Source organism: Eretmochelys imbricata, chromosome 5, assembly GCF_965152235.1.
Source record: "Eretmochelys imbricata isolate rEreImb1 chromosome 5, rEreImb1.hap1, whole genome shotgun sequence".
Taxonomy (NCBI): Eukaryota; Metazoa; Chordata; order Testudines; family Cheloniidae; genus Eretmochelys; species Eretmochelys imbricata.
Genome location: NC_135576.1, coordinates 82308418 through 82322962, shown reverse-complemented (window position 1 = coordinate 82322962; position 14545 = coordinate 82308418). Strand labels below are relative to the sequence as shown.

At 39.8% G+C, this 14545-nt stretch overlaps 1 protein-coding gene across 1 annotated transcript in view; it reads right to left on the bottom strand.

Annotated features, from left to right (window-relative positions):
* Nucleotides 1-705: 705 nt before the first annotated feature.
* The window catches only part of ADAMTS19 (ADAM metallopeptidase with thrombospondin type 1 motif 19), a 275279-nt gene continuing 261439 nt past the window's right edge, over nt 706-14545 (bottom strand). Inside the window, exons 22-23 of the mRNA XM_077816366.1 lie at nt 4270-4447; nt 706-857 (exon numbers count right to left, since the gene is read on the bottom strand). Of these exons, the coding sequence (XP_077672492.1) occupies nt 706-857; nt 4270-4447 (330 nt within the window). The remainder of the gene's footprint in view (nt 858-4269; nt 4448-14545) is intronic.

The following is a 14545-nucleotide window of genomic DNA, read 5'->3' as shown; positions in this document are numbered from 1 at the left end:
TGTGTTTCTCTAAACTACCTCAAACAGTGCAACAGTGAGTGATTCAGTGTAAATCTCTACAGTGTTTCATTGATTCAATACTTGTGTTCAAGTATATGTTCATGAGCACAATCAAAATCACTAGTTCGCTATTTTGATTTTTTTTGTTCATCATAGGTTATATGTTACAGTAGATTCTCTCCTACAGTATGTCTCTAAACCAAAGAGAAACTGATTTCACAATACATTCTGTAATAACCTGTTCAACAATGTTAGCTTAGGCACCTCAACATCTGTTGCAAAATAAACAAGGTCATTCTGACTCTGAATGCCAAAAAATTAAAATAAAAAAAAAATTGGCTTTATTTCCAAATACAGCAAAACTATTCAGCTAAATTAAAATAAATTCAAGATAATATGAGGGCTTTTTTGGCAACAGAGAGATGACCCTACTGAACATAAACATTTAAAATACTATTTTTAAAAAAATTCTGATATATGTATCCAAAATTGTTCATATAAAAATTATGAAAACCTCAGAGAATAAAACACAAAGGCTGTCTAACCAAAACAATAAAGTATGTCTGGCAGGCAAAAATAAATTAAATTTGATTAAATTATATGTAATCTGATAATATTTGGTCTGAAGAAGCGTGTGTGTGTGTGTGTGTGTGTGTATAAATAATGAGATTGCAAAGAGCTGAGAGCCAGCCAGCCTGACAGAGGTCAACTCTTTTGTTGCATTTTTTGCGCATAAAAGTCCCTGCATGTGTCACAGCAACGTTGATACCACCTCATGTCCTGACAGAGGTTCTTCTCTCGTATCACTCTGCAGTATACAGGCCACTGGTCTCCTAGGCACTTGAATGTTAAAGCAGCTGTGAAACAACAAACAAAAAACACAACTATATATCTATACACTCAACTAGTTCATTTGATACCTAAGGCAGAGTATAACATTCATTCATTCTATTATTACCTATTACTAAATTTGTTAGTAAAGAATCAGATAGCAGAGGTGTTCTTAAGGGTGTCTAAGGACTTCTGACACAACGGACCTCCCTGCTAGTGACTCCATTGGGTCAGGAACCAAGAAGTGGACTGGGTGAGAGCAGAGGCAGGAGTAACTGATAAGGAAGTGGCCAGCAGGCATGGAAAGAGGACACTGGTGTACTTTGGAGGGAGGCAGCAGAGAGGAAAGGAAGCTGGGAGGGCACTGGGGCTCTGTTGGTCGGAAGGAATGGGTAGGGTGAAGCTAGTTTATTTTTCAACAGAGGAAAAAATCCTATCTTGGTGACATGCTGCCAATATTTTAACAATTAGAATTTTTGAGGGCCAGCTAAGTAGACCTGACAGTTTCCCTTTCACAAATGCCATACACTTATAAGAAGGCACAATTTCAAGCTATTAGTTGCAAAAGTGTAAATAAAGCAAATACCTTGTATCGAGAAAAATGGCCACTGCAATACATTTGTATTGACTATCCACACAGAGAGAGAGATTTCAGGAATAGGATGGTATACTTGGTCAGACATGATCATATCATATCTTCATTACTGCAATCTCCTCCTCTCTGGCTTGGACAACTGCAACCTTGCCCCTCGAGTCCATTCAAAATGATGTTGCTAAGATTATTTTCCTGCTCATCGCTCTGGTCATATCACCCTCTTTGAGTCCCCCCTTCTCTACTGTGTCAAACACAAGCTTCTCTTCTTTACCTTTAAGACCCTTCATGGCTTAGGCCCACCCTACCTAGCTTTTCCATTAACACATTATGGTGCTGACTACTGCCTTCACTCTGCCAGTGTTTCCACCATTCAAAACTATTCTATCTCAAAAACCTTTGCACTTACTCCCTCACAACTGCGTATGCACGCCTCATCAATATCTAAAAAGCCGCTAACTAATTCTCCTTAAAAATCCCTCCTTAAGACTCATCTCTCCGTGACGCGTACACAACTCTGTCAGCTGATAATGATCAGGCAGGTAGTGAGCTCTGACTACTCCTTACCATACAAAACATGCTCAAAGCACTGTTGACTCACCCATACTCCCTCCTCCCCTGTTTGTTTGGTCCACCTGTTTCATCCAGAATGTTGTAACCAAGACTGGAAGCTCTATGAGGCAGGACCTGACCTTTTACCTTACATCTGTATAGTGCCTAACATAATGAGACCCTGATCCCTAATTGGAGCCTATAGTGGGAAGGCCACTTATTGAGCACAACCTCAAAGTCAGGGGTCACTTTGCAGGCCCTCCCATCCCTCAGGGTCCTAGAGCCCAGTCTGCAGCCCAAGCCCAGAAATCTACACAGCTGGGAGTTTTTCTTTGTTGTGTAGACATACCCACAGAGCTCTTGCTCTATCCCTGTCTACTCCACCTTTCTGACTGGAGCTGGAGCCCGAGCCCGAGCCCGAGCCCTGGCCCTGGCCTCGTTCTGTTAGTCACACCCTGCAGTTTCCTGCTGATATTTATGAGGAATTCCCTGATCCAAGCCAGGTGTGCCTCTTTACTAATGAGAGTTGGCTAGCCTCAGCCCTCCAGCCCTTAAGGGGCAAGCCACCCTGTTACAGGGCCTCCAAACACTATTAAAATACAAATAAATAATAAATATAACTAAATGCGCAAATAACATTAGAATAGAAAAACAGTTAGAGGGGCATTATAGATGGACCTAGTCCAAAAAAACACTAAATTAGGTATTTTTTGAGATAACAAGGTTAGGCTCAAATTAGATAAGATCTACGTAGCTCTCCTTTCATGTGCGGGGGAGGGGAGAAGAGGAGCACAGAAACCAGAACGGATGTCGAAAGCTATATCTGAAGAAGCATGGGTGCCTATACTGCCTAGTAACAATATGACTGGAAGCCCAAATGGCAGATGCACTCAAGACAAGCATTGCCTCTATGCATCTGGTGGAATGGGCCCTAACTCCTATTGGATAAGGTCGACTTTGAGATTACAAGCATGAGTGCTACATCTTCTGATCTACTCAGATAACTCAGCCTTATGGGCCTCACTCCCTCCCTTTGGTCCTTCAAGTAAAGTAAATAAATTTCAAATCAGCCTGAAATTTCTATGTTGTGTATTTATGTAAAGTAGAACTTCGTGGCCTGTCTCACATCTGAGGCAGGGAGATGCCTCTGTCTCACTGTGCTCTGATGCTGGTGGAAGTCAGTTGGGCAATTGTGCACAAAGAGAGATAAAACATGAAGGACACCTTTGTCCTTATGAAATACTATATAAGGAGGTCTGTAAGCCTCAGCTGTCATTTCAGTCATCCAGCAAGCTGAGACAATGGCCACAACACAAAATGTTATAAGGGTTCCAACTTCAAAGGGGAACACCCTTCATTAGCTCAAAGGGAGGATTACAGACAGTTTGTGACATTAGATTTGCTTTCCATTCAGGAATAATCTATTTGACAGGAGGGTTTATCGTAACAAGGGCTCAGAAAAAATCATCGGGAAAAGGTGTCCTATAGCAGATCTTTGAATATATCCCAATCATGCTCAAGGCTCAGACTGACATTCTAAGGAGCTGATGGTAAGAACCTCATGAAAACTCCATTAGGGATTTTACCTGAAGGATAATTGGTAGGGTTAACAGATCTCTCTCTACACCGTTAGTAGAATTTCTTCCAGACTCTCTAATAGGGAACAGAATTTGAGAAACTTTTGGATTTTAAAAGGGCCCCAATGAGTTTGTCTGATCCCTTTATATTGAAGTTTTAATCTCTGATGTTTACACAATCATGGACAGATGTAGTGGTCTGGGTGAAAGACTGGCAGATGGAACCATTTGTACAAGCTCCAAGTGGCCTTCTTGGTCCTTTAAGGACCATGAGAATGTTGTTTGGAAAACTTTGCAGAACTAAACTTTATATATTTTCTCAACTCTATAAAAATGTGTGGTGCAATTAACCAGAAAAATAACCAGTTTGAAATAAATTTCTAACACCAACATAAAGACATTTACATTTTGATGTTTAGTAACAATAAGAAGATGGAATACCACATCATGTCCCCTTCATGGATACCTGTGTGCTTTACAAACATTTATGAACTAAGTTTCATAAAACCCCTGCAAACTATTTTTATCTGCAATTTACATATGGGGAAACTAAGCCACAGAGATGTTAAAATGACATGCCTAAAGTGACACATAATTCTACAAGAGATATAAAGATAGGATCTAGATCTCCTTAAACACAGGACCATCATTTTCCTTCATAAGGAAAGACAGAAAAAGATAACTTCTGCACTGTCATATGTTTTTTTTCCAGCTTACCTAACCTGGGTGATGTGATTGTGTTTACATTAATTTTCTCATTGCAGGGTTGAAGATGGCAGGGTCTGTATGCTGCAGGCTTTTCTGAGGAAAAACATTCATTGCCATGCCTTCCTGTGATCTTGTGCATGCACTGGATTACTCGAGACTGCATTCCTTTGCCACAGGTAATGGAACACTACAACAGATGGAAGAAAGGCATGTGTCAGAATTCTGTTTTTTCCTGTAAAAACTTGGAGTGAAATCCTGACTCACCTGAAGTCAATAGAAGTTTTGACGTCAGCGGGGCTAGAATTTCAGGCAGATTCATAGTTTCATAAATTAAAATTGATTTAAAACAAGTAAACTAGAAAATATGGTTGTGTCTAATACTTACGGCAGCAATTCCCAATTTATGGATTATAGCTCTTCCCCTGCCCCAAAAAATCTATAAAACCTTGCTAGGGATGGGTATTGGTTCCATCTACCTGTTACAATCAGCAACGCACACATCTTGAAGCACCAGTGGTGAAAAAGTAAAGCAAAGGAAGCCTCTGAGCTCCAAGGCCTGCTCTCCCATCCCTATTTCTGAATTTACCCTCAGGAGGCAACAAAAAGAGGATGGGTGGAGCAACAGAATATGCTCACAGAAACTGGAGAAAAGGAGTAGTGAACGATGAAAAGCCTGCCATATTCCCAACCCCACTGCTAAATTGCTCCCCTCACTGAGCAGAGTGAATGCCGATTCTTTTTAAGTCTGTTTGTCTTCATGTTTTCTTCAAGGACCCATCAACCTTATCTGCTTCTTCTCAGTTCCTGCAAGGATTAAGGCACCCCAATAGATGTTTTTATTCCCTCCCACACCCAAGGGATCCAAAGGGAAAGTGTGAAGAGGAACACAGAAAAGAGAAAAGGGGAGAGAAATAGAGAGAGGAGAGAAGGTTTTGTGGGAAGATGCTGAGGAATAAGGGAGAGATTCAGAAGGAGAGACCTAGAACAGCAGTAGCAAGAAAATAAGAATGAAAAATGGAACTCAAACCCCACTAAAATACACAGAAAAAGAGAAGAGAAACAGAAGAAGCTGGGTCAGGGAGAAAGAATAGGCAAACAACAGGAGAGATGTGGCAACCATATATACGGCACAAACTCACAATCAGAGGGGACTCCAACCCAAAAAGAGAGGGAATCAAGGACTTAAGAGCTCCATCCACACTAAATGTAGCATGCCTTTTCATGTGTATAATCCTGCAACAGGCCATAAGGAAGTTCTCACATCTACTGAGACAAATCTCCATGGGTATAATATGGAATCTATGGAACTGGTGCCAATAGAACATAACCATGGCTGTAGATGGGCAACTTATATACTCTTCAACTGGTACCTGTATTGTAGGAAGTCATTCCTTTGAGCCAAGATATATAACAGTAAAGCAAACATCACAGGTACTCTGCATGAAGGTAATTTCATGTTAGCAACCTATACTATACTGTAAAATTGTACACTCACTTGGTAAATGAGTTATAGTTATAGACTGTAAGACCAGAAAGGACCATCAGATCATCTAGTCTGACCCCCTGTATATCACAGGCCACCAACCAATTAAGCAACAAACCTTTGGGTCCTAATCAAGACTGGGCACAACCACAGCAAAGAGAGCCTGAACAGTTGTTCTCTCTGTGATACCCACCAGAACCATGTAATACACTGAGTGTGATTAAAAACAAGAATAGATGACTTCTAGCACAGATAGGCAGCAGACAGACATTCTTCAGCACAGTGGAGTGTGACTATTACGATCTCAAACCTGAACATATCCTTTAGCAACGTGCTGGCCAGATCAAGTAAAAATCATGTGATACAGCACAGACTTTTCATGCTGATGGGCTGTGGACCTGTTAATTTGCCACCTCATGGATGTCCCTGATTGATCATGCTCAACTGAGTTAGCCTGACATTATATTAGCGTGGACCACTTTCTACATTTGGGGAGAAATAGATGTGCCAGCTGGTGGTGGAGTGGGGGGAGCTTTGCCAAAACACTTATCTTGAATTCCATAGGAAGCATGGAGAAAACATTTCAGGCTTTAGAATCAAGATTAGGCTCCATGGCAGCTAAACAGCGATATAGGTGTAATCTTATCAAAATGACATGATGCATGCAAGTACATCACACCACACAATCAAACTTGCACAAAGAACTGACTGTTCAGTCAGAACCCAATCAGCCTTGCCATCTTACTGTTGCCAAGGCGAATGGTGTCAGAAAAAATAGTATAGTAACAGTAGCTTTCTTTTTCCATAAAAAATGATTGTGAAATAAAATCCTGGAAGGCAAACTAGGGCAGTGCCCCACAGATGCACATGAAAACTAATCTGAACTTGTGAAACACACCCTTCCTCCTTTGCTGACTTTATGTTCACAGAATCTCATGAGACATACGTACATTAATTATCTAGTCACATATGTGCTATTAAGTGTAATTTCATAGCAAAATAATGATATAGTGTTCCCATTTGTTCCCTCTCTGCTAGATCTAGATCCTGAAGTATATTTCATCCATTTTTTGCAGTTGTTTACTTTATTAAATGTTTGCAACAGAAAAGCACTTGATATCACTATGGATGTAGAAGCCCTCTACACCAATATTCCAGACAAAGATGGACTACAAGCCGTCAGGAAAAGTATCCCCGATAATGTCACGGTAAACCTGGTGGCTGAACTTTGTGACTTTGTCCTCACCCATAACTATTTCACATTTGGGGACAATGTATACCTTCAAATCAGCGGCACTGCTATGGGTACCCGCATGGCCCTACAGTATGCCAACATTTTTATGGCTGACTTTGAATAACGCTTCCTCAGCTCTCGTTCCCTAATGCCCCTACTCTACCCGCGCTACATTGATGACATCTTCATCATCTGGACCCATGGAAAAGAAGCCCTTGAGGAATTCCACCATGATTTCAACGATTTCCATCCCACCATCAACCTCAGCCTGGACCAGTCCACACAAGAGATCCACTTCCTGGACACTACAGTGCTAATAAGCGATGGTCACATAAACACCACCCTATACCGAAAACCTACTGACCGCTATGCCTACCTACATGCCTCCAGCTTTCATCTGGACCACACCACACGATCCATTGTCTACAGCCAAGCTCTGCGATACAACCGCATTTGCTCCAACCCCTCAGACAGAAACAAACACCTACAAGACCTCTATCAAGCATTCTTACAACTACAATACCCACCTGCTGAAATGAAGAAACAGACTGACAGAGCCAGAAGAGTACCCAGAAGTCACCTACTACAGGATAGGCCCAACAAAGAAAATAATAGAACGCCACTAGCCATCACCTTAAGCCCCCAACTAAAACCTCTCCAATGCATCATCAAGGATCTACAACCTATCCTGAAGGACGACCCATCACTCTCACAGATCTTGGGAGACAGGCCAGTCCTTGCTTACAGACAGCCCCCCAACCTGAAGCAAATACCCACCAGCAACCACACACCACACAACCTAAACACTAACCCAGGAACCTATCCTTGCAACAAAGCCCGTTGCCAACTGTGTCCACATATCTATTCAGGGGACACCATCATAAGGCCTAATCACATCAGCCACACTATCAGAGGCTCGTTCACCTGCACATCTACCAATGTGATATATGCCATCATGTGCCAGCCATGCCCCTCTGCCATGTATATTGGCCAAACTGGACAGTTTCTACATAAAAGAATAAATGGACACAAATCAGATGTCAAGAATTATAATATTCAAAAACCAGTCGGAGAACACTTCAATCTCTTTGGTCCCTTGATTACAGACCTAAAAGTGGCAATTCTTCAACAAAAAAACTTCAAAAACAGACTCCAATGAGAGACTGCTGAATTGGAATTAATTTGCAAACTGGACACAATTAACTGAGGCTTGAACAAAGACTGGGATTGGATGTGTCATTACACAAAGTAAAACTATTTTCCCATGTTTATTTCCCCCTCCCCGCCCCACTGTTCCTCACATGTTCTTGTCAACTGCTGGAAATGGCCCACCTTAATTATCACTACAAAAGGTTTGGTTTTTTTGTTTGTTTGTTTTTCTTCGCACCCCCCCCCGCCCCTGCTGGTAATAGCTCACCTTACCTGATCACTCTCATTACAGTGTGTATGGTAACACCCATTGTTTCATGTTCTCTGTGTATATAAAATCTCCCCACTGTATTTTCCACTGCATGCATCTGATGAAGTGAGCTGTAGCTCACGAAAGCTTATGCTCAAATAAATTTGTTAGTCTCTAAGGTGCCACAAGTACTCCTTTTCTTTTTATGTTTCTCTTGTAAATGGATGCCAGGGGCTCTGGTACCTTGTGTTCATGTAGATAAAAGACACACATGACCTGTACAACATTTTTATTTAAATCTTAATTTCTTGAACAAGTTACTATGTGTTTCAGATACCATATTTGACATGCCCTGAAATATGTCTCCTAACTAGAGATGGACTCAAACCAACCCCCTGGATCTATCAACTCCAGTCTTTGGAGCAGAAATCCAAACTTGGTGGCTTGAGCTCAACTGTACTGATGATGCACCTGACACTGCCTTGCACTTTTTGCAGTCATGTACAGGCATAAAAACTGAGTGGGACAACAGGACTATTCTGATTTGGTACACTAGGCACAGCTGTAAATTACTTCACAAGATGCAAGGCAGTGGAAAATCAGACACAACAAATTTAGATATGACAAATATATACTTTATTGAGACATCATTCAAGTTAGCAACATAGCATAGTTCTCTATTTCTGCAGGCCTGTTTGCTATGATAAAGAAGGTATAATAGTACTCTGAAAAATGAGGGAAATATGTGGATTTTGTGTTTTGTTTTATAAATAGCATTTGCAGCTATGTGATATTAACTTGCCTGTCTGAGTAGAGATAAATCAAAGGAGGCTGTAAGGGGCAAGCCCAGAGGAAACAACAAAAAATGGCAAAGATAAGATAATATAGAGAGTGCAAAGAGTCCTTAAGGGAAACAACAGGGAAGCTATTAACTAGGGTATGTACCCCTATGTGGCTTCAGCTGGGCTAGCAAAATTTATTCTCCCAAATCCAAACCTAGGATCACAGAGGACAGTAAAAACTTAAAGATGCCGGTCTATGGAAGAGGCAGGGATGAATCGGCTGTTAGTAGTTGGTGATCGATCTATTAGGGATAGATGCAATAAATCGATCCCCAAACGTGCTCCCCATCAACTTCGGAACTCCAGCTCGCGAGAAGAGGAGTCGATGGGGGAGTGGCAGTGGTCGACTCGCTGCCGTCCTCATGGCCAGGTAAGTTGACCGAAGATACACCGACTTCAGCTACGCTATCCGCGTAGCTGAAGTTGTGTATCTTAGGTCGACCCCCCACCAATGTAGACCAGGGCTAACAGAGGAAAACACAGAGAGCATGCTGCAGCAGTGCAGGCTGTTTCCCACCCAAGAGGTGACAGTAAATGTATGAATGGGACTTACCAAAGCTTGGAAGAAGAGATTAAGGGGAGATATGAATATAGACCTTTTATTTTGTTTTCCCTTTGCTTTCCCTGCTATGTACCTGTGGATGAATAAATAATTATTTGTTCTGAAGGAGCTACTTTTGAGTTACTCAATCAACCACTGTCACAGGCTGCTAGAAGAAAAGGCCTTACAGGTGCTATCACCATTGGGCCTGTCCTGTCAACATAGTTAGGAAGTAGAGGGCTGCCACCCAGAGATCCAATTCCAGAGTGGCTGAACCTCAGATTTCCACTAGGGCTGTGAATTAATTGCAATTAATTCACGCGATTAACTCAAAAATATTAATCACGATTTAAAAAATTAACTGTGATTAATTGCAGTTTTAGTCACACTGTTAAGCAATAGACTATGAATTGAAATTTATTGAATATTTTGGATGCTTTTCTACATTTTCAAATATATTGATTTCAATTACAACACAGAATACTTTGCTCACTTTATATAATTTTTATTACAAATATTTGCACTGTAAAATGATAAACAAAAGAAATAGTATTTTTCAATTCACCTCATACAATACCGTAATGCAGTCTCTTTATCATTAAAGTTCAACTTACAAATGGAGATTTTTTTTTAACGTAACTGCACTCAAAAACAAAACAATGTAAAACTTTAGAGAGTACAAGTCCAGGCTACTTCTTGTTCAGCCAGTCCTAAGACAAACAACTTTGTTTACATTTATGGGAGGTAATGCTGCCAGCTTCTTATTTACAATGTCACCTGAAAGTGAGAACAGGAGTTCACACTTTTGTAGCCGGCATTGCAAGTCATTTAAACGCCAGAAATGCTAAACATTTGTATACCAGTCACCGTTGCAGAGGACATGCTTCCATGCGGATGAAGCTCGTTAAAAAAATAATGTGTTAATTAAGTTTGTGATGGAATTCTTTGGGAGAGAATTGTATGTCTCCTGTTCTGTTTAACCCACTTTCTGCCATATATTTCATGTTATAGCAGTCTCAAGAAAGTAGTCATCATCAAGAAGATGAAGACCCAACACATCTTTGTATTAAGAACACTTTCACTGCAGATTTGACAAAATGCAAAGAAGGTAACAAAGTAAGATTTCTAAAAATAGCTACTTCACTCAACCCAAAATTTAAGAATCTGAAGTGCCTTCCAAAATCTGAGAGGAACTAGGTGTGGTTCATGCTTTCAGAAGTCTTAAAAGAGCAACACTCCAATACGGAAATTATAGAACCTGAACCGCCAAAAAAGAAAATCAAACTTATGCTTGTATGCATTTGGCATCTGACTCAGATGATGAAAATGAACATGCGTCAGTCCACACTACTTTGGATCATTATTGAGCAGAACCTGTCATCAGCATGGATGCATGTTCTCTGGAATGATGGTTGAAGCATGAAGGGACATATGAATCTTTAGGACATTTGACAGGTAAATATCTTGTGACGCTGGTTATAATGGTGCCATGTGAACACCTGTTCTCAATTTCAGGTGACATTGTAAACAAGAAGCAGGCAACATTATCTCCTGCAAATGTAAACAAACTTGTTTATCTGAGCAATTGGCTGAACAAGCATTAGGACTGATGGACTTGTAGGCTCTAAAGTTTTACTTTGTTTTGGTTTTGAGTGCAGTTATGTAACAAAGAAATCTACATAAAAGTTGCACTTTTACGATAAAGAGATTGCATGACAGTACTTGTATGAGGTGAATTGAAAAATACTATTTCCTTTATTTATCATTTTGAATGCGCTTTTTTTTTACACAATTCTACATTTGTAAATTCAGCTTTCATGATAAAGAGATTGCACTACAGTACTTGCAATGGGGGATTTGAAAAATATTATTTCTTTTGTTTTTTACAGTGCAAATATTTGTAATAAAAATAAACATAAACTGAGTACTGTACACTTTGTATTCTGTTTTGTAATTGAAATCAATATATTTGAAAATGTAGAAAACATCCCAAAATATTTAAATAAATGTTATTCTATTATTGTTTAACAGCACAATTAATGGAAGGGAGTTCTGAACCTTAGCTTTCACTTTCCCGTATGACAGTGGTACCTCTGTGTTTTAGCTGTAGTTGTTGCATCCTTGAGGTATTCCTGCCATATCCAGGAATGCCTGAGCCAGATGACAAAGAAGAGAACTCAGTATGACATGTTTAGCAAGATCGGGTAAGCCAGTTCTACATCAGACCTTGAACAGAGGGCCTGGAAGATTAGTTCTGCAAACCGTATGAAGAAAGAAGGCAGACAGGAGAAAGGCCTAAGAGTCTGAGAGGGAGATGCGGGGATAGGGGGGAAGCAGTAGATCTTGACATTAGTAAGGGTTTTGTTACAATCTCGCATGACCTTCTCATAAACAAACTAGGAAAATGCAACCTAGATGGAGCTACTATAAGGTGGGTGCAAAACTGATTGGAAAACTGTTCCCAGAAAACAGTTATCAGTGGTTCACAGTCAGGCTGGAAGGGCATAACAAGTGGAGTCAGTTCTGGGTCCGGTTCTGTTCAATATCTTCATCAATGATTTAGATAGTGGCATCGAGAGTAGGCTTATAAAGTTTGCAGACGAGACCATGCTTGGAGGGGTTGTGAGTGCTTTGGAGGAGAGGATTAAAATTATTTAATTAAAGAAGATCCTACTTATGACTATCAATATCTTCCATGCTAATTTGTTAGGCAATGAATTTAATCAGAAAATCTATGCAGTCAAAATCACTTATGAAATAATTAAACTAATTATACATAAAACTTAGTAAAGTGTGGAGGTTCAGCAGGTGTCCTCTGTAAATCCTAATTTAATTTCACCCTACTCTTCATTACTATTTACTGGGGAATGCTCTCTCACGAATATTTTTTCCGCCAAAAAGAATGTCACATTTGCACACACTGTAGTTCGTTTTTGTGGTGTTCTAGTTATTTCTTACTTCTGACTGTTCAGGTGACCTACATTTTGAGGCCATGTAGCTGATTAGCAAAAATTCCCGTAGGACAACTGTGTTTGTAGGTTTAGACTAAATGTTCTAATATGCAGCCAGAGTTTTTTTATGTGGCTGTTAATCTGGCAGTTTTGGACACAGTCCTAAAGGTACTGTAAAACCATTCAAGCTGCAAGTCATGTAAAACATTCCTGTTAAAGCCTCTACAAAAAAAAAATCCTGGATAAATATAGTGAAAAGCTATTTTTAAAGTTTTTTTGCATGAAAACTACACATTCTATATGAATACTGGCCTACCTTTGAACTTCTTTTAAATATAATTTCAGGGACTGAAATCTAGCCGTTAAATATAACAATCCTTACACTTGGCATGCACAAGGATTACCCGAGATTCCTTCTTTCTGTTCCCTGCCAAAGATATATATTTTGGAGAGAATTCATATTCCTATGGCCAACAGCTGAGAAAGGTGCTGTAATGCCTTAGTTGTTTCCAGCTGGCTTCAGTAAGAAGTAGGAATTCCTAAATTAAGGGAAAAATTGTAACTGGCAGTCAGTAACGGTCAAAATGTGTCTCTCAGCCAAAATAATAGGCAATCATTACAGGATCTGATACAATCTACAATAAGAAGCGCCAATCTGTGACAATGTTAACAGAATTGACTTGGACAATTTGTCTTCAAGAATAAATAGATTGCTCAAAAAGGCGTTTTACAAGTCTAAGTAACATTTGAACTGGAGAGAGATGTTCTTATAAGGAAACTCAATGATGAGTTCTGGAAATTACTAGCACAGCATTCCTAATCATTTATGTATAGGTTTGTCAGTTCCAGCATTCAAGCAGTTTCAAACTTTTAATAAAGTGAGTGTGAAACAGCATACTGAAGAATCAAAAACTGATAACAGTGCATAAGGTTTGAAGGTTTGCAATATTTTTTGTTCACTTTGTATTTTTAATGTAGTTTGGTTTTGAGGACTGTTATTAGATCATACAGTGTACTTGTTTGTATAAGTGATTTTGTTTAAATGAGGTTAAAAATATCCACAAAAGTTGTTCATCAAGCTATTCAGCTTTTGCTATTGCTGTTTATGTCCCAAACTATATCTACTTTATTTGTACCAATATTTGTGTATCAGTTAATCACAAGGAAGGGGGAATAATGAATCCAAATACATGACGCAGTCTGAGTTCCTTCATGCCTCATTTGCAGGAAGATCTTTGCCACACTCAATTGTAACACACCCATCACCTCAGTATCAAGATGCCAAGTTTAGCTGTGAAAGTTTAGCTGTGAAAATCCTGTTTTGGCCCCTTCCTATTTTTAACCACTTTTACTTGGATTTTTTCGTGTTTCCTTTCCCTTTTTTGTACCTTTTTCACTGTATTTCCGTTTTTCATTAGTGCAAGACGACTGCTACAGAGAAGTGTCTTCCGTATTGTAGCCAGACTTTGGGCTCCATCTTATCTTGGTAAGTAACACTATAGATGCAGCCTATCATGAAGTAACCCTCAGCCCCTGCTTTTGAGAGTTGGAATCTGGGCTCCATCAGTGTTAACATTCCCAAGGAAAAAAGCTGTCTTAGTTGTGTGTGGATAAAAAGTTGGCCTTTAAAACAGACAAGCACTATTCCACTAAGGGCTTTAAATATTAGGACCAGTACTTGGAACTGTCTTTGGTACCCAGTGGAAACCCAGTGGAGAGTATGATATGTTTGTTATGTTTTTCTTGTTCAAGAGCCATGCTGCTGTATTCTGCATAAGCTGGAGCTTCATTGTGTAATGTAACATTATTCAGTCCGAAACAGAGTGAATTACAGT